Raw genomic sequence first — 21,349 nt, 5'->3', positions numbered from 1 at the left:
CTCCGTACTTGCTTCTCCCCTCCCGTCCCTCTACGCGCTACGCTGCGCCGCCCGCTGTCACTCTAACCCGTACTATTCTAGGAAGCCCTTTTGGCTTGATCAGCGATGTGTCTCATCTTCCTACAGTGTGGTCTACGTTCTAGACTACGGGTGGACGCCGCTAAGGACCACCTAGTCGTAAGTGCTCTGGGAGGGAATTCGAGGCCGTCTTGCCTAAGCAACAGGAACTCCCAACGATGAGAAGGTAAAGCTGCCCTTCAGACGTGGCATCATGGCAAAGACTGTCTCAGCCGGAAAGCGACGTTAAGGTACCCAGTAGTTCTCGGCAATTGTCAAGTCCCCGTCGTGGTCAACGTTCCATGGACGGGTTGCACCCTGAATCACGACCATGTGACAAACGGGATGGAGCTCGGCAACCACCTGTGCACGTCCTCTTCCATTGCGGCTCTGGAAATGATATCGATGAGCATATACTCCGTACTCCGTGCATGAATGCATGAATGCACACGCTGATCCAAACAGCATTTGCAACTTACATGTACCTTAGGCACCACAATCTCGACCAACAAACGCACCTCGTCTGCGGGCTAGTCAAAAACTTATGAATGCCTTTCTGACACAAGACTATGGTGGCTTTTATAAAATCTTCCCATTTGCCTTTATACATATCAACGGCTGTCCGACATTGTGCAACTTTCGATGATGTTATTGTTAATTATCTAGCATCGAAGGCGTGTAAGCCGACCCGCCGTTTGACACGCGACGCAACAGGAGACATACAAATTAATGCAACAGTATCGAATCTACCTATTATAAACCTATTCGGTATAGGAATCCCATTCATCAACCACTTCTGCCTTTATCTCGATCACAGCCCGTCCAATCTCGTGATGATCGCTTGGCACAGGGTAAGCACAGGGTAGGCACCCATAACCGACCTCCACTTAGAAGACCTCCGATATCGCGACCAGACAAATAATTATAATAGCTCAAGAAGCAAGAACAGCATCACTGAAACCGCAAAAAGAAGAAACAAAAAGTTCAAACATCATCATGTCTGACGAACAGACCAGGCCTGATCGCTTCAAGGATCGCAAGGTGCCGGTCCCAGTGCCGGCTTACCTCCCCTCAGCTGGCTCCCCCCTTGCCGTCGACAAAGACGTCTACAGTTCCATCCAGCAAGCCCCGCGCGTGCTGGTCAATGAATTCACGCTGCCCATTCGGTCAGGTCGTGCGTGGGAGGCGCCGGCAGGGTCGATCGTGAGGATCACCACCCCTGAAGGTCCCCAGGTTGGTGAGTGTTTGAGCACTTTCAGAGAGACATGAGGAGAGCCTCCAGCTAACGGCGCGACCAAGGTGATCTCAATGTCTGGAACTTGCACAACCCTTCGGAGCGTTTCTGGGCTTCACGGACTCGCCAACTGCACGCCTCGCATCTGTCCACTTATGATCGTCTGTGGTCCACACTGCCTTACCTGCGCCCTCTCGTCACCATTCTCTCGGACTCCCTTTCCTCCTATGGAAAGGACATCAACGGCGGTCGCGTGCACGATCTACTTGGCACGCGATGCGACCCCTATGTCAACTCGGTCCTGAGCTCCGGAGCCCAGTACGACTTCCACTGCCACAGTAACCTTGTCCGGGCTGTTATGCCGTGGGGCCTGCAGGAGAGGGATGTCCACGATGTCTTGAACATCTTCCAGGTGACCGGTCTGGACAAGGAGGGCCGATACTTTATGAGCCCCTGCCCCGCGGAAAAGGGCGACTCGCTCGAGTTCCTGGCCGAGACCGATGTCCTTATGGCTTTGAGCACTTGCCCCGGCGGTGACCTGTCGCTTTGGGGCTTTGGGGCCGACAGCGAGGCTGAGATGATCAAGGTGTGCCGGCCTCTGCATGTCCAGGTGTATCAGCTGGAGGACAAGGACTTCCTCGCCAACCAGGGCTGGAAGCCGTCCGAGCCAGCACCATACAGGGGCATGCACGGCATGAAGGTCCCCGAGGGCGAGAACAACCCCAGGACCGCATCTCGATAGTCACAGAATCACATGCGGAAAGACACACATTGTGGAATAGGCATGTAGCCCCATTTGTACAATTGATGAAGCCCGTAACACCTCCCCTCCAAACCCGCGCCAAAATCCATCTATGGTGTTTTGCCCATCCCTTACTTCCACAATTTGCCGAGCGACACCTCCTTGTCGTCGTGCTTGTTGAGGATCTTGGCGGTCGCCAGCTCAAAGTCCTCCTGTGTGACGTGCACTCTGCGCTCACGCAGCGCGTACATGCCAGCTTCCGTGCAGACACCCTTCAGCTCGGCTCCCGAGCAACCGTTCATTTTCTCTGCAATCTTGTTCAGGTTGATGCCACGGGTCAGGTTCATCTTCCTGCTGTGAATGCGCAGAATGTCTGCACGTGCCTCGACGCTAGGTGGGGGGAACTCGATCTTGCGGTCGATACGTCCGGGTCGTAGCAACGCTGGGTCGAGAATGTCGAGACGATTGGTGGCCATGATGATTTTGATGTTCTTTGTCGGCTCGAAACCGTCCAGCTGATTGAGCAGCTCCAACATTGTTCGCTGGACCTCTGAATCACCACCAGAGGAGCCCTCGACACGCGAGGAACCGATGCTGTCAATCTCATCCATGAAGATGATTGAAGGCGCATGTTCACGTGCCATGATGAACAGCTCTCGGACCATGCGGCTACCCTCACCAATGTACTTTTGCACAAGTTCTGATCCCGAGACCCTGATAAACTTGCAAGCCGTGTGATGCGCGACCGCTCGTGCCAGCAGGGTCTTTCCTGTACCGGGGGGCCCGTAGAGCAGGACGCCCTTGGGCTGTGCGATGCCGAGCGATTCGAAGAGCTCGGGGTGCTTGAGACCAAGTTCGATGACTTCCTTAATCTCCTTGATCTGCTGGTCCAGACCACCAATCATGTCGTATGTGCTGTCCGGCACCTTCTCGACCATCATCAGCGAGACGAGGGGATCGACAGAGGAAGGGAGGAGCTTCTCAAGTTTGTAGCTGTCGGATAGGAGCGTCACGCGCTTGCCAGGCGTGAGCTTGCCGACGTCCACGCTGTCTGACACGTCGACCACTGTTCCGTGTTAGATCTTGCCCTCCTATGGCGATCGTTGCACCTACCGTATTTGCCCTCTGGGTGCACCTTGACGAGGATCTTCTTGGTGCTCATCACCTTGACCACCTCGCCGACATAGGACCCCGGCTGCTGCAGCAGACCGAGCTCCTCTCTCAGTAACCGCACGCGCGAGTTGTAGTCATTTCGTTGAGCTTCGAGACGTCGGAGAGCAGCTTGGCCCTTGAGGATCTCGAGCTTCATGCTCTCGATCTTGTTGCGGTAGTACTCGTCGAGCGCCATGGTGGCGGTTCTGACGGGTCTCTGATGTCGAGCAGGGAAAGGGTCGGCGTCTCCTCCTTGCGAAAAATTTAATGTGTCGGGGTTATCGTCGATTGGCAGATGTACTAGTGGTGATGATGTCGTCGTCGGTGTTGTGGTGGAAGTTGACGTCGGAGATGGAGCTGGAGCTGGAGGCTGCAGCTCGAATCTCGTAAGCTGCTGCAGGCAAAAGCGCCAACGCAAGCAGTTGGGCAGCGCCGGAAGACACATTTTTCCGCCCCGCTACGTCTCGAACATGAGTAAAGCATTTTGGACCCTGGCACTGTTATCGAACCATTATTTTAAAAGGGTTCAGAGTCTGTTATGTGTTGAATTCTTTCTATCAATTCGTGCCTCGTGATATCGCCATGGCAGCCCTCGGTGTTGTTCAACCCCCATGCCGTGTCAGCGATCATCCGCCACGGACAGCATCACCAGACTCAAACATGCAGCTCATTCTGTCCGCGCGCCTCCAGGCTCATGACGCTGGAACGTGGGGCGTTTGGTGCCAAGACCACCTACGGGCAGGATGATAAGATCACAAGCGCAGGAAGCCCACATTTGCCGCTGTTTGTGTGGAGGATGGCCGGCCTTATTAGTTTGGGGGTTGGCTGAAAGCCTCTGGTGAAGCGTCGTGCAGCTGCTTTGCATTGCCATTGCACGTTGACCGCACGAGAAGCACTCATTACCCTAGCAGTTTAACAAGCCCGTGCATTATCATGCGTGACTGTCAATGAATCGTACGCCGTATTATCGTCCGGTACGTCCGTGCCGACGCCAAGTCGACATGTTACGTGGACCCCCGTCCGTGGTCTTTCCTCCGACGGAACTCCAAGAGCTCTCCAACCACCTTCAAGCCCAACCTTTTGTACCTTACCTTACCTTAACTTCGCTTCATCGATTGCTGATTTGCAACCAACTCTGCCGTGTCTGGCCCAAACACGAACTCAACTACCTCATCGTTCCGGATTATTGTGTTTCTTGAACCCTGTCTTGTCTCAGACTTGTATCTGCCAGTCCGCCCTTCCCCAGCTCCCCGATTCAAACAACCTGGGAATTTTGCTCTCCGCGCCAAATCTCGTCCACTCGTCAATCTCGCCCTGTCATGAAGTAAAACGTCTGATCGTTACCAAACACCATACTCAGGTGCAATGGATTCTTCATCTCATGCCGACGACCAGCCTGCGCAGCATCAGCAGCATGCAGAGTCGGAGAACCCGTCGCAAACCGATAGCCGAAATTCAAATAGAGCCCAGGGACAAGGCCTATCCGAAAGCTTCCATTCGACTGACACGATCCGGCGCAGGCCTGAAGGCTATGGCACCGTAGCCAACCCTGCCGCGTCGGGCAGCCGACCGCCGAACCCAGCTACTCCCCAAGAACGATCACGGTCACGTCAAGAGCAGCCAGCTCAGTCGCCGCAGCCACACCGGGCCAAGTCCTACAGCCGTTTGCGAAAACCCCCGATGCCTCGAAGAATCTCGTCCACCACGCCCCACCGCGGCGCTGTCTTCTCAGCCGATGACGGTCCGACCGAAGTCGAGGCCGACGCTGTGCAGCGTGGTGCTCGCGAACGCGAAGCTACGAACTACGGGACGCGCCGCCGTGCTCAGGCTCCCCCGAGCCTTTCACGCGTGCACTCGCGACAAGAGGAGACGGAGCTGGACCCCGAGCCGACGACATCGGAGCCTACAGAAGTCGAGGACGAATCTCCAGAGGCCCTCGACGAGCACCCTGACGAGGAACCCTCCGACGAGCGCGTGGACTCGGACGATGATAGCGATGTGAGTGACGCCGAGAGCTTCACGCTCAAGGACAGGCAGCAGGCCATCAACCAGACCCATCCGTTTGGTATCCGTGTGTGGAAGCCCGCCTTGTACAAGAAGGATCGCTCGATCCAAAAGTCAGCCCAGGCTGATATCCATTCGACGCCCGGAGGACGCGTTAACAGCTGGCTACTCCTGTTCAATCTGATCTGGACATTGGCCTTTGGCTGGTGGATGGCTTCCTTCGCTGCTCTGGGCGCCATTGTGTGCCTACTGTTCGCGGCTGCTCCGAGCGGAAGAGAGTATGGCAGGGTGCTGTGGGGCGTCGCTGGTTATCTCTTCTACCCCTTTGGCAAGTTTGTCCGCCTGGAGAAGGACGAGGCATACCTACACGAGGACCAGGATGAAGGCCGCAGCATCTCCGAGTACGAGCAGTGGCAGCAGGGCGACCTGGAATATGGTCGTCTGTTCTTCGGCCCCGAGAGCGAGAACAACCGGTCGATTGTTGGGCGTTCGCGAAGGAGCCTTGACTCCGAAGCCAGCGAGACGGAAAGTCTGCTTGGACGTCGGCGGCGCGGCGAAGGCGCTGAAATGCATCCCCCAATGAAGCGACGTCTATTTGGTCGCGGCGAGTGGAACATTGGCCGTGTTATCTTCTTTGTATTCTTCTACGGACTCATCTCGCCATCACTGCTGATCGTGTCGGCCATATGCTGGTTCCTCGTCTTCTGGATCCCCATGGGTAAGGTTACCATCTTGCTCTTCTCGCACCTACGACGACACCCTCTGGCGCTGTCTTTCGAGCCCGATATTAGTTATTCGCGGTCGAGCGCGGCCCCGGACTCGTCCATCTTGCTGTGCACATACCGCGCCGTCGGGTCCAAGTATTGGAAGTACACGATTGATGGCACCAACATCTTCCTGATCAACCTGATGGCTGTCGTAGTCTTTGTTATCTTCGACTGGGCGGTCATTGAGAGGGTCCTCCATGTGGAGAACTTCATCACATCGCCGGCGTTCCTCTTCACCATGGGATTATTGTCAATCATCCCCCTGGCCTACTTCATCGGCCAAGCCGTTGCCTCCATCTCAGCACAGTCCTCCATGGGCCTGGGTGCCGCTGTCAATGCCTTCTTTGCCACCGTTGTCGAGGTCTTCTTGTACTGCGTGGCCCTGTCCCAGGGCAAGGGGCAGCTCGTCGAGGGAAGCATTGTCGGTAGCATCTTTGCCGGCATCCTGTTCTTGCCGGGCTTGTCCATGTGCTTTGGCGCGCTGAAGCGCAAGACCCAGCGATTCAACGCAAAGTCGGCCGGTGTCACCTCCACCATGCTGCTCTTTGCTGTCGTGGGAGCCTTCGGCCCGACACTTTTTTACCAAATCTACGGAACGCACGAACTCCAGTGTCTCGACTGCGATGAGTCCTTCTCCGACAATCCGTTACTCGGTGGCTCCCGAGACTGCCGCAAATGCTACTTCTCGCAAGTGCCAGCACTGAACGACCGCTTTTACCTCGAAGCTGTTCGGCCATATTGCTACATGGCCGCCTCTCTGCTATTCTTGTCCTACCTCATCGGGCTGTGGTTCACTCTCCGCACACACGCGGCGGTCATTTGGAATGCCGAGGCTGAAGAGAAGCGCCACGAGGACATGCAGTCGTCCATGGTCCGCACATCCCAGCCCACCACTGTTGGCGGCGAGAGCACCGGCACGGATATCAGGGACACGCAGATCTACAAGCGCATCCTTGGGCAATCGCTGAAGCAGGCTGGCATGCCCTCTCGCTCGGGAAGCCTGACTCGTCAAGGCTCTAGTGCCACGCAAGACACACTGAATCCAAACGGCGCACCAGCCACGCCTCACGTGGTGCCGCCAAAGGATGGGTCAAGCGATGCAGCCCGAACCAAGATTCATGTCCCCGGTCTTAGTGAGGCCGACAACCGACAGCTTGTGAGGGAGGTTGCGGAAATTGCGGCGACGGCTGCGACGCTGGCGCAAAGGGAGCGCCAGCATCGCAAGCACTCTGGCCTACCGCACGGCTCGACCAACGCAAGTGCGACGCATGGCTCTGCTGCTCATTCTAAGACACAAGCCACTAGAGCCGGCGCCTTTCATGATGAGGAAGAGCCGGCGCCTGACGCGGGTGCTGGGCAGGCGGAACACGGTGGTCACGATGCGCCCAACTGGAGTCGAACCAAGAGCACGGTCATTCTTCTCGCGGCCACTGTGATGTACGCCATTATCGCGGAGATCCTGGTCGACACTGTCGATGTCGTGCTGGAGAGCTTTGCGATTGATCAAAAGTTCCTCGGTATCACATTGTTTGCCCTTGTTCCCAACACCACTGAGTTTCTGGTAAGTATCTTCTGTTGGAAATGCAAGTACACCGCTAACGATTGCAGAACGCCATCTCTTTCGCCATGAACGGCAACATTGCCCTGTCCATGGAGATTGGTTCCGCATACGCTCTGCAAGTCTGCTTGCTGCAGATCCCCGCGCTCGTCCTTTACTCTGCCGTGTACCACACCGTCCCCGCCGGAGAGGACGTGGCGTCTTACACATTCTCCCTCTTGTTCCCCCAATGGGACATGGTCACCGTCATCCTCTGCGTGTTCCTTCTCAGCTACGTCTACGGCGAGGGGAAGAGCAACTATTTCAAGGGCAGCATCCTCGTGCTGACCTACGTCGTGGTGCTCATTGGTTACTACTTTAGTGGTTTCATGTCCGACGCTATGGGTGAGGAACGATTCGATACGATGGGCACCGATGGCAAGTATCAGACGTACAGGACGATGGGTCGGACAAGATCGGGGCACGCCTTCTAGATGGAGGGGGTGTAGACAGGAGTGGATATGGAGAAGTAGGGCTGTGATTGCGTACATTCTTTGGCATTGCATACCAAGTCACTTGAACGAGCTGGGTGGCGCACGAATTGATTGATGCTCTGGACGCGAGGGTGTTTTACATAATTGAGTTTGTTGCATGCCACTTTTGTTTTGACAGGTACAATGAAAATGCACGTGTTCTGTATCTTGGTCTTAATGCGCCGGGTGTGCAACGAGAAGACTGGAGCTTGCGTCCAAGATGCGACCCGAGCGACTGCTGCTGGTCCGTCCGAGCTGAATGACAGGCAGAGTCACTTGTTTGTCTCTGTGTGTTCTGCGATTGTGTGTCTAAAAGTTTCGATACACGGGTACTGACCTTCAAGCTGGATGCATGTACATGCGGGCCGGCAAGTGACTCACCACTGTGCTTGAGAAGGGCACTCAAACAATGCGACTTGCGGCACAGAAGAGCGCCACACACAATCATGCTTGTTATCAAAGCGATTCAATACAAACTTCTCGCTTACAAGATGTGTTTGGCGCTGTGGCAGCATTTGCGTTGCAAGGCGAGATGGAGTGGGCCATTCAGGGGTAAATCAAAACAAACGCGCATCTAGGCAGATGCTGAGGTGCCAATGATCTTCCCACATATCGATCATTCTACACGTTCCAGGCTCTTCTTTCAGGCAGTGCGGTTTGCAGAGTGCATTTCGGCGAAAGCAAACTGTATCCATTGGCTGACCTCCTCAACTGGTCTCGCGTAGCCGTGGCGAGTGTTTGTCACACAGATGAAAATCTCCGCCCGAGTGAATGCCAGAGACGTCACTCACAGACCCATAGATTGGAGTGAATGCAGTGGCTTCCAAAAGTATTTATATGCGATGAGATCCCAGATCCTCTGCCCTTCTTTTCTTCCTCTCTGTATATATATACGCCTTCAGCGACGCTGTGTGTGGACAGCTTTCGACGCAACTCAGCCGCCCCCTGTGTCTCCCCAGGACATGGGAGCGCTTCTGTCCCTAACTCCGCAAGGCCATTTCTCTACATTACCACCGCGAGTCTTTCCTGCGCCCTTGAGACCACGATCCAATTGACTATTCCGGGGCCAGTGCACGGAGCGCCTCTGCTACAACATTCCTCGTCGCCAGCAGTGGCTCATGGTGAGGAAACGGAGCTTGCAATAGCTGAGGGCAAGTGACTGGCAGACCCTGTGCTAAAGCATGATCCTTACTAACGTTTCCAGACCTTGTCTGAATCGAAACACCCGCCAAGTTCCCCCTATGACACATCCACACCTTTGCGCGATGCGGCACACCACACCCTTGAGCAGATCAAGAACGACTCCACTCCGGCCTGGGATGCGATCCCCCCCACGTCCGGTGGGAGTTGCACAGGATGTCTGGCCACCCTTTGGAGTCCATGGTTGCGATGGGGGATATCCACCAGGGAGCAAACCCACAACTCAAGTTTCCTTGTTCTCCTTGGCCAACGCGCCCACCTCACTTTCACTCCTCTCGCTCTAATCGAGCTACATCCCCCCCGGTCGCGCTATCTCCTCTGTCGGCCTCACGCAGTCCCCTTTGACTACGTGTCAAGCACCAAAAACCACCAGCTGAGCGCTTTGCCAAGTATCTCGAATACCCAGTCCGGAATAGCATCGCGAACGCCAGATACGCAGCTGGAACTCCACCTCGAGACTGTCCAGCCAACACCATCACCATCAGACGAACCTTCTATATACATGGCTTTGGCAGACGTGGAGCGGAGGTGACTGGAGGCACCATGACCGATCCCTTCCCATGACTGGTTTCTGGCGGACTTTCGCCCGAGAACATGCTGGCCCCCATCAATACTGCGGCCGCGGAGACGAGGAGACAAAGCGCAGATCGGAGATTCCAGGCGTTCAAGACCACAAAAGCCTGGGCTGCCTTGGCGCGCTCCAAGAGGCCGGTTCCCGCCTTGAGGAAGGAGCTGGACCTGTCGCGTGAGGAGCCAGATCCAGACCACCAGCGCCCTGGCGACCGTCCCGCCAGAGTTCCCTTTGCCTGAGGACGACATGCCTACTTTTGCCGCCGCCGCCCACTCTCGGCGGTTCACTGCCGGCCTCGTCACCCTTCACGGACACGGACGAGTACGGCTCGTTCATATTCGACCGGGGCAACCGCGCGGCCAGCGGCCGGATCGCCCACCTCTACATCTTTGTGCCGGCCTGCGGGGAGGAGAGCAGCGTCTTCGTGGGCACGGTCACCCTGCTCCAGTGTGGGAGTTTCAAGACACTGTTCACATTCAACGCACCCCTGCCACAGAAGGGGCGTTCGAACCCAGTGTCGTTCAATGTGCCCATGCTCTCCCGCCCGGGCGCTATGTACTACGACGAGTGGCAGCAGGCCAAAGGTGCTGAGGCAGAGATGGTCAAGACAGGAAGCTGTGCCGGTGAGACCTCTAGCCGCCTTCTTGCTCGTCGCATCGCACCCACGACCCGTCCCGACAGCGCTCACCAGGTTGCCGTCGGGGTCCCTGTCACCACTACCACACCATTGCCTGGACCGACGACTGGGAATCGATACGACCTACGCCAGTATCAAGCCTCTGGCATACTTCGGATCTTAGACATGGGACCCAACCGCACTCTCACTCCAGTCCCCAAACAGTGAGCCAACACACACCGAAACAAACCGAAACAAACCACGTCAAGCTGTCGAAGAACCCCAAGATCTCGAGGAGGACCCGTTGCCCCTCCTAGTCGACGACATTGAGGCTGCGAGGAACAGAGGACTCACAAACACGAAAACAAACACGGCTTAGCCCCTGACAAAGGCTCAACTGTTCAAGATTGTCTGGTAGTGCCAGCAATGTGTGAATAGTCGAGGCCCAGGCAAGCTGAGCTTGAAGTCCGAGACGGAGCTCGAGTATATATATCAAAGGGCCAAGTATCGGAGGGCTTTGCCGGTCATGGGAACGTTGGCCTTCGCGCTCTTTGACGAGGAAGTACAAATTGAGCTTTTGGTGAGCCCATGAATCATCCCCGGGATGGTTGTGTTTGGCGAATGGTCTACCCGCGCCATTCACCCACGTTACAAGATGTGCGGTCAGAGAAGGCCTGGACAACACCATGGGCCCGTGCTGGCGAATGGCGGACTCGTCGACAATCTCGCCCACTTCCGTCACCTGTTCCTTGCTGACCTGCCTTTTCACCCACAATCAGGCGGGTGAGGCTTGGCATGTCGCGACCAAGGAGGAACAGGTCTAAAGGTACCAGGCCTTCGACGTCTACCGGATGCTAGGAAATGGGACCTCGGACGACGAATGCGCACCACCAGGACCCGAACGAAGGTAGCTGCGCCCTTGGTCACCTGTTCGGTATCAAATGCTTCTGTGTCGGCGGCTTCACGAGGCACCTCTGCGATGTGATCCCTCGCCGGCAGCTCAAACTTGTATACCGTCGTATAAGTTTGCGAGCGAGGCGGAAGAAAAGACTCAGAAGGCTGATTCGGCTGGGTGGCATTGTCAGACGATAGGTCTGCCACGTCCTGCCTAGCCGCAACTTCTCCTTGGCCCGCTCCTCTGCTATTGAACTTCTACCCCCAACATATACCGTCCTGCAGCATAGTACGACTGGACTATGGCGCGCGACTCCCACTCGACGCTGGCGCATCCTCCGCCGCCGCCCATCTTCTCCCTGCTTCTTCTCACGTCCCTAACACGGGCCGGTCTGCTCGCCTTCACCAACCCTCGCCTGCACAGCCGAATCGCCTGTAGCGCGCCTCCTCGTTGTCATCCCAGTCCGACGAAATGGAGTGCCGACCAAAGATCGTCCTCTGCCTAGCAGCAACGTCCACCTCTTAGGATCTCACCGTACTTCCTCCTCCTCATTCAACCCATCAGGATGGATTGCCAACGATCCTCCTTGGAGAAGCCACTGATTGATCAGCTAAGGAGTTGTGAGCTCGCAGTGTCTTGCCAAAGATCCATTGCACATCAACTTCAAAACACGGGCATTCGTTCGATGGGGCCGCGACAACACCCCCGACGCCCTTGGCTGCGTGGATTATACAACCTGGTGAGGAGCAGCTCAACCTCGACCCCCTGCCCAACCGCTACGGCCTTTCATACCACAAGATGCTCAGGGCTATTGGAAGCACGGTGGACGAGGCTGGAGAACGGTTGTTGCAGACGAAGATCCCTGCTCACCCGACAGGAGAGCGACCCGACAACAACCTCGCATCAGCGCCACAACAAGCATCACCACCACCAGCCGCACCACGTACACGAGCAACAGAACGTGACCGCACGCCCGCGTCGCCTCCGGTGCCCACTCGGAGGCAGATGGGGCCAAGGCACGCGGGATCCGACGAAGCGTTGCTGAGCATAGTAGCTGAAGTCTACCCAAGGAAGTCTACGCTCAACCTACGAATCCCACAGCCTCCGGAACATGCACTCTCGACCGTCGACTTTGGCATCCACATCCCTGAAGTCAACACCACGTCTCGGGGCGCAGGCGCCCAGATGAAGGAGGATATGGAAGATGTGGCGTCTGCCTTCCAGAAACCAATGTCAATGCGGCAGAAGAACCATGTTTCTCCTAGCTGACTTGACAACACCCCAATCTCGATTTCAGGGAAACAATCGGTACCATTCACCACCATCACAAGTTCAATTCCACCCATATCATAACTCTGCGTATGGTAACACTACCCCAGTCGCCCCGTTTCTCAGAAGGCTACAGAACTGCCGCAGCCCTTGCGATCATTTCTGGATATCACGAGGTACAACCCCGGCGCCTACGTCCACACATTACCATCGTCTCCCGGACCGTCAGCTTATCACCCTTCATTCCCTGCTCATACTGCTCCAGAGCTTCATGCTCCTCTTTTGTGGCTCCTCAACTCAGGGATAAAGTTGACGAACTTGAGAGCTCCCGTCTCGTTGTGGGAAGTCTGCCATCATCAGCCCCGTAACCAGTGAGGAGGCAGCAATGACAACGCCACTGCTCTCATCCCGGAGGAGACCTGCACCAGACTACAACGCCGATGGCACCCCTTGTGATCGATGGGAACCAGTGGAATGGGAGGAGGCGAGAAAGTCATCCCCAACAAAACAAGTCTCGCAGGAGCTCTATCGAGCACGGCCCTCTCTTGACACCCGTCGCAAGTTGTGCGGATTCTCGCGAATTGGCCACAGTCAGAGCACAGTGGATTTCCCTTTTGGACCGTGTGATAGGAAGAACAGAGGCAACATGAAAACAGACGATTGATGGCCTGGAGAGGAACACTACGAAATTCCAAGACAACAATGGCATGGTCGCCATCGGCATCAATGCCCAATCAGTCAACATCTTTCTCGAACCTCGCTTCAAATCAGAGCTCAAAAGCATGGGCGGTCACTATCAGAAACTTTACGCCAGATTTCTAATCATCACTTCAAACAAAGTCCATGCGAAACAAGATCCTTCAATTCCAGGAGCGATGCCTCGCGTTGCGCTTGGTCTTCGAAAGGGGCAGCGGCCGGATACAAACGGGCAGAGAACAACGCCCGCTGAAGGCGCCTCAAACAAGAGCACGTCCCTGGTACGTTGTTGCATTAAAACCCTCTTTCTCATGGTCTACACAATATCCGACAATATCAAGATCCGCGGGACGCCAACTTGAACTCGGCCACCGCGCACACGCTGCCCTCATATACCAACGCCAACTTGATGCCACTGTGGGAAACTCTCACCAGCTTCCTCGATCACTTCAAGAATATTAAAGGCACAAAGTGTTGTGTGCCAGGCCAGTGACTGCCCTGCTTAGTCAGGCTGCACATTCGGCCCACAGCTGCCCTAGCATCAGCATCTTCGTCAGATAGTGAATGTTCATCCTCGCTGTTCTGATCTGCTGTTCCTCATTATACAAAGGATCTCGTCTCAACGGATGATGGATGAGTAAAAATCTCGGAGATGACTGGTGGAACGAGAATAATTGTGATCTCAGACAAGGTGTCTTGATCAGACCAGACGATAGGCAAATAAAGAGAAGAAGACGAAGAATTGAGCAATTGTATGGCGGACAGAGTATATGGAGGCTATGGTAGATCGTCAGTACCTACTGATAATACGGTTTTTTTTAACGAGGCTCTGGGCTATGCAGCAAACATGGTCACATCTATTTCTGCATTGTACATGTCGATGGGTTGGTTGTGCGTGGTGGCCAGCTCTGAACATGGGGCCAGTCAGTCACTGCGCCCCCTAAATGTATACGCAACGACGCAAGAGGCCCAAGAACAGGCGTCGAGATCAGATTACAAAAGTTGGCAAGGCCGCTGTCTACTTCGAAGCAATGAACAAGGACTCCGTGGTGGTTATTTCTTCTTTCTCTTTCGTTTCCCCGCTGGCGTCACTTCGACCGGAATCTCCGTTGGATCTAACAAGGGGGAAGGTGAATGAGCCTGACGACTGAGGAAGACAAGGTGAAGCCACCCGAGGAGGAGCCACTCTTGGTTGTGACAAGAGATAAATCCAATGTACAGAACACGTGGTAGGCGGATGTTGTTCTTCAAAGGGCATTGATGACTGGTTACATTGGGTAGCGAAATGACACGGCATGGCGATGGTCGATCGTTCACGATCACTCGCTACGATGAGGAGGCTTTGTGAGGAGAGCTGGGATGAATTAACCGGTGGTTATCCGACTATTGACTGCCATATTCAGCCTGCTGAGCATTATATTTTAGATAAAGATTAAATCACTGCCACCTGAGACCGTGGGACCTTTACCAAATGTAGGTATCTTACCCAAGTGTTACTTGATCTCTTGTTTCACTTATGATCAAGACTTGGTTAACCAGAGAGACGATTGATTCTTACCCGAAGCCACATGTCTTCTCGAAGAGGCAGGCGCGGTGCCAGATATCGGTGACCATGGGGATCAGCGGGAGGCAAGTACGGCAAGACCAAGAAATCAAGACAGAATCATAAGGTGCCTTGTTTCGTTAAGCCTTGCGCCTACTTGAAATCAACACTCACAGTCATCAACTTCCAAGAAATCCCAGCCCACAACCATTAGATGTCATCGAGTATCACTTCTTACCCAGGATGAACGACTTACCACTACGCACGAAGCGCGAAAGTTCCCCCGAGTCACAGATCAAGACAGAGTCGCTCAATGACCTCTTTGCTTCAGAAAGGGTCTTCAATAACATCCCAGTCTTTGGAGCAGAAACGGCTGGATCTTCGACTGCGGCCCCTGCTGCCAACACACAGTCTTCTACTGTAGCAATCGAGCGACAACCAGCCCAACAGATGAATAGGTCAATCCTGAAAAGTAGAACACCGGGACCAGGAGAGCCTGGACCCTCAGCAAAGAACCAAAGACGACCACCTCGGCCCCATGGCCCCCGGCACAGAGTCTCATTTGCCCCAGGGACACAAGGAGGCCGTTTTCAGCCTGCGCGAGCAAGCAAAGCAGGCTTCGACTACCATGCGCAGATGGCACAGAAAACACCCAAGAGCCGACGCAAGCCCTTGCTGGCACCTACCAAGCCTGATGGAATGAAGATGATGGATTTCGTTCGCGGGAAGAAGAACAGAAAGCTGGACGACTTGGCATCAAGGGCCGCCAGGCAGACGGCGGATGCTGAGGGGATAGCGAGCGACGCTACTATGGGGAGAATGAAAGAACTTGGTGTCAAGAAGGAGGAGGAAGACTTGGACGTGAAGATGGGAGCAAATTAACGCAACGAGGGCTTGGATGACATCAAGCCTGGTTGGCCCTGGTTCAGCAGTTTGGAATACTACTAGGCGTTTCCAAACATCAATGCGATCACGTACCAGCAGGCAGGTGCCGTGATCCGGGGGTGGCTCAAGTCTACAGTCCTTTAATTAATATATTATTCTGCAATTTTCGCAGATCATTTGTCCGTTCTCCTACTGTTCAGAAGGAACCCCTGCTCCCCCACACGATCCGGAACAGGGGCAAGCCACGATGCGGAGCGACACGTACCGAGACTGCTACCATCATCGGCAGTACTAATCACCGTGAAACAATGTTCACGGACAAACTTGCGCACTTTCCACCTTTGAATCTCCAATTGCTGGTCGTTTGCCTCGGCATCTTTGCCGGCCTCTCGGCCAACATCCCCACGCCTCGTCTCATCATGATCATCAGAGTGACTTCCCCCGGAGGCACTGCCTCCGAGAAGTAGATGTATAAGTAGATGTTTCGACGGCGTTTGTGTGAATCATGACATTGGGCGCGAGCAAGTACCTTTTGGAAACACAAGCAGCATGCACTTCACCAAGTCATTCGTCGCTGCGGCGGCCGCAGCCGGTGTCAACGCGCAGCAGTTCACCTGGACTGGCACCAACCAAGCTGGAGGCGAGTTTGGCGAGACCGTGTTCCCCGGCCAGCTGGGCAAGCACTACATCTGGCCCACGCCCGAGTCTGTGGACGTGAGTATATCCATATCAGGCTATACGCAAGAACCCTTGGCTGACGGAGGCAGACACTTGCTGCCACGGGGATGAACACCTTCCGCGTGGGCACCCGGATGGAGCGTCTCGTACCCGACGACATCAGCGGTCCCATCAACGAAACGTATTTCGACGGTCTGAAGAGCATCGTCGACCACATTACTGGGGAGTGAGTTGTTTCCCGCCCAAGGCGTACGGCAAACTTGTGCTGATATCACCCACTCAGGGGCCACTATGCTGTGATTGACCCTCACAACTACGGCCGCTACTACGGCAACATCATCAACGACGTTGACGGCTTCTCTGCCTGGTGGACCAAGATTGCCTCGCGCTTCGCCTCCAACGAGCGCGTCATCTTCGACACCAACAACGAGTACCACGACATGGACAACTCGCTGGTGCACGACCTCAACCAGGCCGCCATTGACGCCATCCGCGCGGCCGGCGCCACGAGCCAGTGGATCTGGGTCGAGGGCAACGCCTGGAGCGGCGCCTGGAGCTGGGTCTCGTCCGGCAACGGTCAGTCCATGCTCGACCTCTCCGATCCCCAGGACAAGATCGTCTACGAGATGCACCAGTACCTCGACTCGGACTCGTCCGGCACCCACACCGAGTGTGTGTCCGCTACCATTGGCGTCGAGCGTCTCCAGGAGGCGACCGAGTGGCTCCGCCAGAATGGCAAGATTGGCATCCTCGGCGAGACGGCCGGCGCGAACAATGATGTCTGCAAGCAGGCGGTCGTCAATGAGCTGGACTTTTTGCTGGACAACAGTGACGTCTGGAAGGGTTGGCTGTGGTGGGCGGCGGGACCTTGGTGGGGAGACTACATGTTCAGCATGGAGCCGCCGACCGGTGTTGCGTACCAGAACATGCTGAGCGAGATCCAGCCGTTCATCGGGGCGTGAGCAGTGTTGTAGATCATGAATGAACGCTTGTAGCAAGACAATATGTGCACTGTGATGTTGCTTGCAGTAGTCAAAGACTCAAGGCCATTGAGTTTGAGATCCCCAGAAACCTACTGAGCAGCCACGTGACTAGCGCGCGCCACACACTTCCGCCACGTGCGCCACAACTCCGCGAAAGTCCGTTGACCAAGTGCCAAGACTCTCCAGACCCTCCAGAATCCAGATCAGCGGCGTCCTTGCGATATCTGTCCTTGTCGCTCGTCCTCGTCCAACAGAAAATATCTCTCGCACCGCCAACCATCGCCTGTCGCTCATTCATCCACGCCCACAAACTCGTCACATACTCCTCATCGCATATACGTCAGCATCCCGCACCCCTCGATCGAAACGCCGCTCCCATTGATTGGCACGAGCGACTAAAGGACGGACGACCTGTATCCAAACTCCCCCACGATATATATCTACCACACAGCGCCTATCCACCACCAGCTCATGCCCTCGACTCTCTCATAGACCACAGCCATGCCCAGCGCAACCGCCTCGGGCGCCGACACTGGTGGCTCCGCCCGCGCGCGCGACCACGACCACAAACAGGGGAACCAGGGCCGTACATATACCGCCGAGCAGGAGAAGGCCGTCATCCGCATCCGTCGGTGCGCGCCGACTGCCTTTTACGACATTCTCGCTCTCGAGAGCGTCAAGACGACATGCACAGAGTCCGACATCAAAAAGGCTTACCGCAAACAAAGTCTGCTCACACACCCAGATAAGAATGGCCACGACAAAGCCGACGAGGCCTTTAAAATGGTCAGCCGCGCCTTTGGCGTCCTGGGCGACAAGGAGAAGAGGGAGCAGTTTGATCGGTTTGGTGGGGATCCGGACAGTCGGTTCGGACAGGCGCAGGCACAGAACCCCTTTTCGGGCTTTGCGTCGAGAGCAGGCGGCGGCGGTGGTGGCGGGGGGCGACCGCCGGGCTTTGGGGGACGAGGCGGTGGCATGTTTGACGAGGATGTCAGTCCCGAGGAGATGTTTGCGCGCTTCTTTGGTGGAGGCGGTGGCTTTGGCGGAGGCGGCTTTGGTGGTGAGTGAACGCACCCCTTTTTCTTGTCCCACGGACCTTCGAAAGGACAGACGGCTGACCCGGCAGCATTTGACACAGGCCCTGAGTTCGTCTTCAACTTTGGCGGCGGCCCTGGCATCCGCGTGCACCAATTCGGCGGCGGCCGTCCGCGCGGACGTCCTCGCGCAGGCCAACCGCAGGGCCAACAGCAGGAGCAGAACCCGCTCTCGAACCTCATCAGCCTCCTGCCCATCCTCCTCTTCTTCGTGCTGCCCATGATCACTTCCCTGTTCAACTTTGGCGACAGCACGCCCGCGACGCCGCGCATGGTCTTTGACAACCCCATCCACCCCTTTACGCACGCCCGCGCGACGCCCAACTACAAGGTCCCCTACTTTGTCAACCCCGCCGATATCAGCAAACACACGGACGCCCAGCTCGACCGCCTCGACCAGACGGCCGAGGTGAGTCTCGTGCGGCAGCTGCGGTCGCAGTGCGAGAATGAAATTGCCTACAAGCGACGGCTGAGGGAGAATGCCATGGGGTTCTTCTTCCAGGATGATGAGAAGATGGCGCATGCCAATGCGGTCAAGACACCGAGTTGTGATAGGCTGGGGACGATGGGTATCCGGAGGTGATCTGAATTGTGACTACGCTAGGTTATTATGTACATATTGCATTCTATTCCGGCGTTTCGCTCACTACTGGTGTGGGCGGTGGGCGCAGGGATGGGTAGACAGCGTGTGATGATGATGTTGTTTGCATACATGAGTCTTTTGAGATCTCGCGTTATTTGACTCTTGCTAGGACATGTTGTGTTGACAATACGAAGCTTATTCGCAGTGAAGCTTGGTATCCAGTCTATTGAACCATGTCCCATAGAGCCTGGACTCCCATCCCACAACAGCATACAACCGCTTGCAGCATGACCCCTTGCCCAATCAGCTCTTCCTGACCACAGTCTCCTCCTGCAACGTCGTCGGATCCTCCATCATCCCCTTGCCCTCCGTGTCACCGTGGACGCGCACATTCGCCGCCTCGCCATCAAAGATCTCTGCAATCTCCTCCAGCGCCTTGCCCTTGGTCTCCAGGAACCATCCGTACGCAATGACGCTCTCGACCGCCAGCACGGCCACGTAGACGAGGTAGAAACGCCAGCCAATGTTGTCGAGACCAACCGGGTTGACGAACTGGTTCACAAAGACGGCAATCTTGGTGGCAAAGACATAGGTAGCCATGCCCTTGGCGCGGATGGAGTACGGGAGGACCTCGACCGAGTACGCCACAGGGAGAGGCGAGAAGCAGATGCAGTAGAAGATCTGGTACAGGAAGATGAGCGCGAGCACCGCGGTGCCGGCCGCCTTGGCCCCCGTAACAGCGAAGCGCTCCGAGGCAATGGTCCAGGCAGTGAACATGACCAGCATTCCAATTGTGGAGATGCGGAACAAAGGACGACGCCCGATCCGCTCGACAAAAAAGGCTGTCGTGAGCGCAATGAGCCAGTTCCAGATGTTGATGAGGCCGTTGACGAGAGCTTGCGTATCTTTGTTGGTGATGCCAATGCTGTCCATTACCCTTGAGAGATAATAACTTATAAGTCCGTTGCCAGACCACTGCGAAAAGGTTCCCATGCAACAGACAATAAACACACGATAGCGGTTGCCGGGGGTGCTGACCATGGACTTCCAGGAGGTATTGCCCGATGTCTTCTCGTGCTCGATAGCCGCCACAATTTCGGCATATTCGATACGGACGAGCTCCGTCTCCTCGCCGTCTCCGTGGTACTTGGCTAGCGCTGCCATTGCTTCCGTACCGCGGTCGTTGGCGATGAGCCAGCGCGGCGATTCGGGGAGGAACCAAATGGTGGAGAGCTGCACCACACTGGGCGCCATCTGGAGGAGGGAGGGCAGACGCCAGCTCCAGGTGGAATCGATTTCGCGGGAGCCAAAGGTAATCCAGGCGGCGGCAATCGAACCAATGTACCAGCTATGCTCTGTTAAAAATTTGTGTGGAAGGGGCAGACGGGACACTCACCAAGTGTTGCAGATGGCCGAGATGGTGACACGGTCCTTGGGATGGGAAAGCTCGCTCACCATGCTGGGCGAGGCAGTCGTGGCAAAAGAAAGACCGAAACCGAGGATGAAGCGGCTGACGACAAACATGGCAAAGTTCTGGCTCTCACACTGCAGGATGGCACCGACGATCATGATGATGCTACCGGCAGTGATGCCCCATCGTCGACCGAACTTGTCCGCCACCCAGGGCGCAATCGGGGTACTGCAGACGGATCCCAGGGACATGATGGCGCTCATCAAGCCGAGTTTGGAGCCGCGGGGCTTGCCAAAGTAGTCGTCCCACCAAGAGACTGTCTGGAGGGAGTTCATCATGGAGCCATCGTAGCCACTGGTAGCGTAGGACACGACGCAGGCCGGGAACAGGAGGAAGTAGAGTTGGCGGCGAGGACCGGAGCTGTACCATGCTGACGCCTCGGAGGCGAGGACGTTCATACGGGAGGGCTCGTATGTTGGATCTTTGCCCGAGACATTGCCAGCCTCGTTCTGTGCCTTCTTGGCCTGGCGGGCTTGGAGGTCCTGGCGAGGCGCCGGGAGGCGTTGACGAAGGGAGGTGAGGACCATGATGATGTGTCTTCTGTCGAGGAGAAGAGGAGTTGATGAGAATGCTGATTCTACTGACGATGCTGGGGAACCCTCTTGATCTTATAGACCAGACACGAGTACTCAAAGGACAGGCCTCGACCCGAGCAATCGGCAAGATCCAAGCCCACGACCAGGTCTCCTGATCACGCTGCCTCTCAATAGCCTTCTCCCAACCGATGGATCCCTCTTCCTGGAATCATGAAAAACCGGGGTTCCATGTGGGCGACTAATGCTCGTGGGGTGTCATGGGGAGATTTCTGCATCTTGTCTGGGCCCTGGGGTAGCGAGGAA

At 55.8% G+C, this 21,349-nt stretch overlaps 8 protein-coding genes across 8 annotated transcripts; 5 read left to right on the top strand and 3 right to left on the bottom strand.

The window, feature by feature from the left end:
- The first annotated feature begins 819 nt into the window (after nt 1-819).
- F5Z01DRAFT_503522 (uncharacterized protein) lies at nt 820-2,099 on the top strand. Its single transcript, XM_046260300.1, has 2 exons — nt 820-1,294; nt 1,357-2,099. The coding sequence occupies exons 1-2, from the start codon at nt 1,054-1,056 to the stop codon at nt 2,031-2,033; spliced, it is 918 nt and encodes a 305-aa protein (XP_046120215.1). The 5' UTR covers nt 820-1,053; the 3' UTR covers nt 2,034-2,099.
- Nucleotides 2,100-2,164: 65 nt separating this feature from the next.
- Nucleotides 2,165-3,381, bottom strand: F5Z01DRAFT_618732 (P-loop containing nucleoside triphosphate hydrolase protein; the record flags this gene model as incomplete). Its single annotated transcript, XM_046261051.1, has 2 exons — nt 2,165-3,099; nt 3,147-3,381. The coding sequence occupies 2 exons, from the start codon at nt 3,379-3,381 to the stop codon at nt 2,165-2,167; spliced, it is 1,170 nt and encodes a 389-aa protein (XP_046120214.1).
- Nucleotides 3,382-4,467: 1,086 nt separating this feature from the next.
- Nucleotides 4,468-8,079, top strand: F5Z01DRAFT_503526 (Sodium/calcium exchanger protein-domain-containing protein). The gene is made up of 2 exons (XM_046260301.1): nt 4,468-7,517; nt 7,565-8,079. The coding sequence occupies exons 1-2, from the start codon at nt 4,551-4,553 to the stop codon at nt 7,985-7,987; spliced, it is 3,390 nt and encodes a 1,129-aa protein (XP_046120213.1). The 5' UTR covers nt 4,468-4,550; the 3' UTR covers nt 7,988-8,079.
- Nucleotides 8,080-9,377: 1,298 nt separating this feature from the next.
- Nucleotides 9,378-9,843, bottom strand: F5Z01DRAFT_649784 (uncharacterized protein). Its single transcript, XM_046263111.1, has one exon. The coding sequence runs from the start codon at nt 9,706-9,708 to the stop codon at nt 9,493-9,495; it is 216 nt and encodes a 71-aa protein (XP_046120212.1). The 5' UTR covers nt 9,709-9,843; the 3' UTR covers nt 9,378-9,492.
- A 4,930-nt stretch (nt 9,844-14,773) lies between these two features.
- Nucleotides 14,774-15,837, top strand: F5Z01DRAFT_649781 (uncharacterized protein; the record flags this gene model as incomplete). Its single annotated transcript, XM_046263110.1, has 1 exon — nt 14,774-15,837. A coding segment is annotated over exon 1 (612 nt), but the record flags the coding sequence as incomplete, so codon positions are not given.
- Nucleotides 15,838-16,250: 413 nt separating this feature from the next.
- F5Z01DRAFT_742193 (glycoside hydrolase superfamily) lies at nt 16,251-17,403 on the top strand (the record flags this gene model as incomplete). Its single annotated transcript, XM_046266868.1, has 3 exons — nt 16,251-16,415; nt 16,469-16,605; nt 16,663-17,403. 3 exons carry the CDS (start codon nt 16,251-16,253, stop codon nt 17,339-17,341), a joined length of 981 nt encoding a protein of 326 aa, XP_046120210.1. The 3' UTR covers nt 17,342-17,403.
- Nucleotides 17,404-17,863: 460 nt separating this feature from the next.
- F5Z01DRAFT_698127 (uncharacterized protein) lies at nt 17,864-19,245 on the top strand (the record flags this gene model as incomplete). The annotated part of the gene is made up of 2 exons (XM_046266344.1): nt 17,864-18,422; nt 18,468-19,245. The coding sequence occupies 2 exons, from the start codon at nt 17,864-17,866 to the stop codon at nt 19,037-19,039; spliced, it is 1,131 nt and encodes a 376-aa protein (XP_046120209.1). The 3' UTR covers nt 19,040-19,245.
- On the bottom strand, nt 19,161-21,206 carry F5Z01DRAFT_503396 (general substrate transporter). Its single transcript, XM_046260299.1, has 2 exons — nt 20,436-21,206; nt 19,161-20,387 (listed from the first exon to the last, which is right to left on the bottom strand). Exons 1-2 carry the CDS (start codon nt 21,035-21,037, stop codon nt 19,343-19,345), a joined length of 1,647 nt encoding a protein of 548 aa, XP_046120208.1. The 5' UTR covers nt 21,038-21,206; the 3' UTR covers nt 19,161-19,342.
- Between the last annotated feature and the right edge of the window lie 143 nt (nt 21,207-21,349).

Source organism: Emericellopsis atlantica (genome assembly GCF_019669845.1).
Source record: "Emericellopsis atlantica unplaced genomic scaffold F5Z01scaffold_7, whole genome shotgun sequence".
Lineage (NCBI taxonomy): Eukaryota > Fungi > Ascomycota > Sordariomycetes > Hypocreales > Bionectriaceae > Emericellopsis > Emericellopsis atlantica.
Note: the sequence above shows the minus strand (reverse complement) of the source record. Positions and strands in the feature narration are given on the sequence as shown.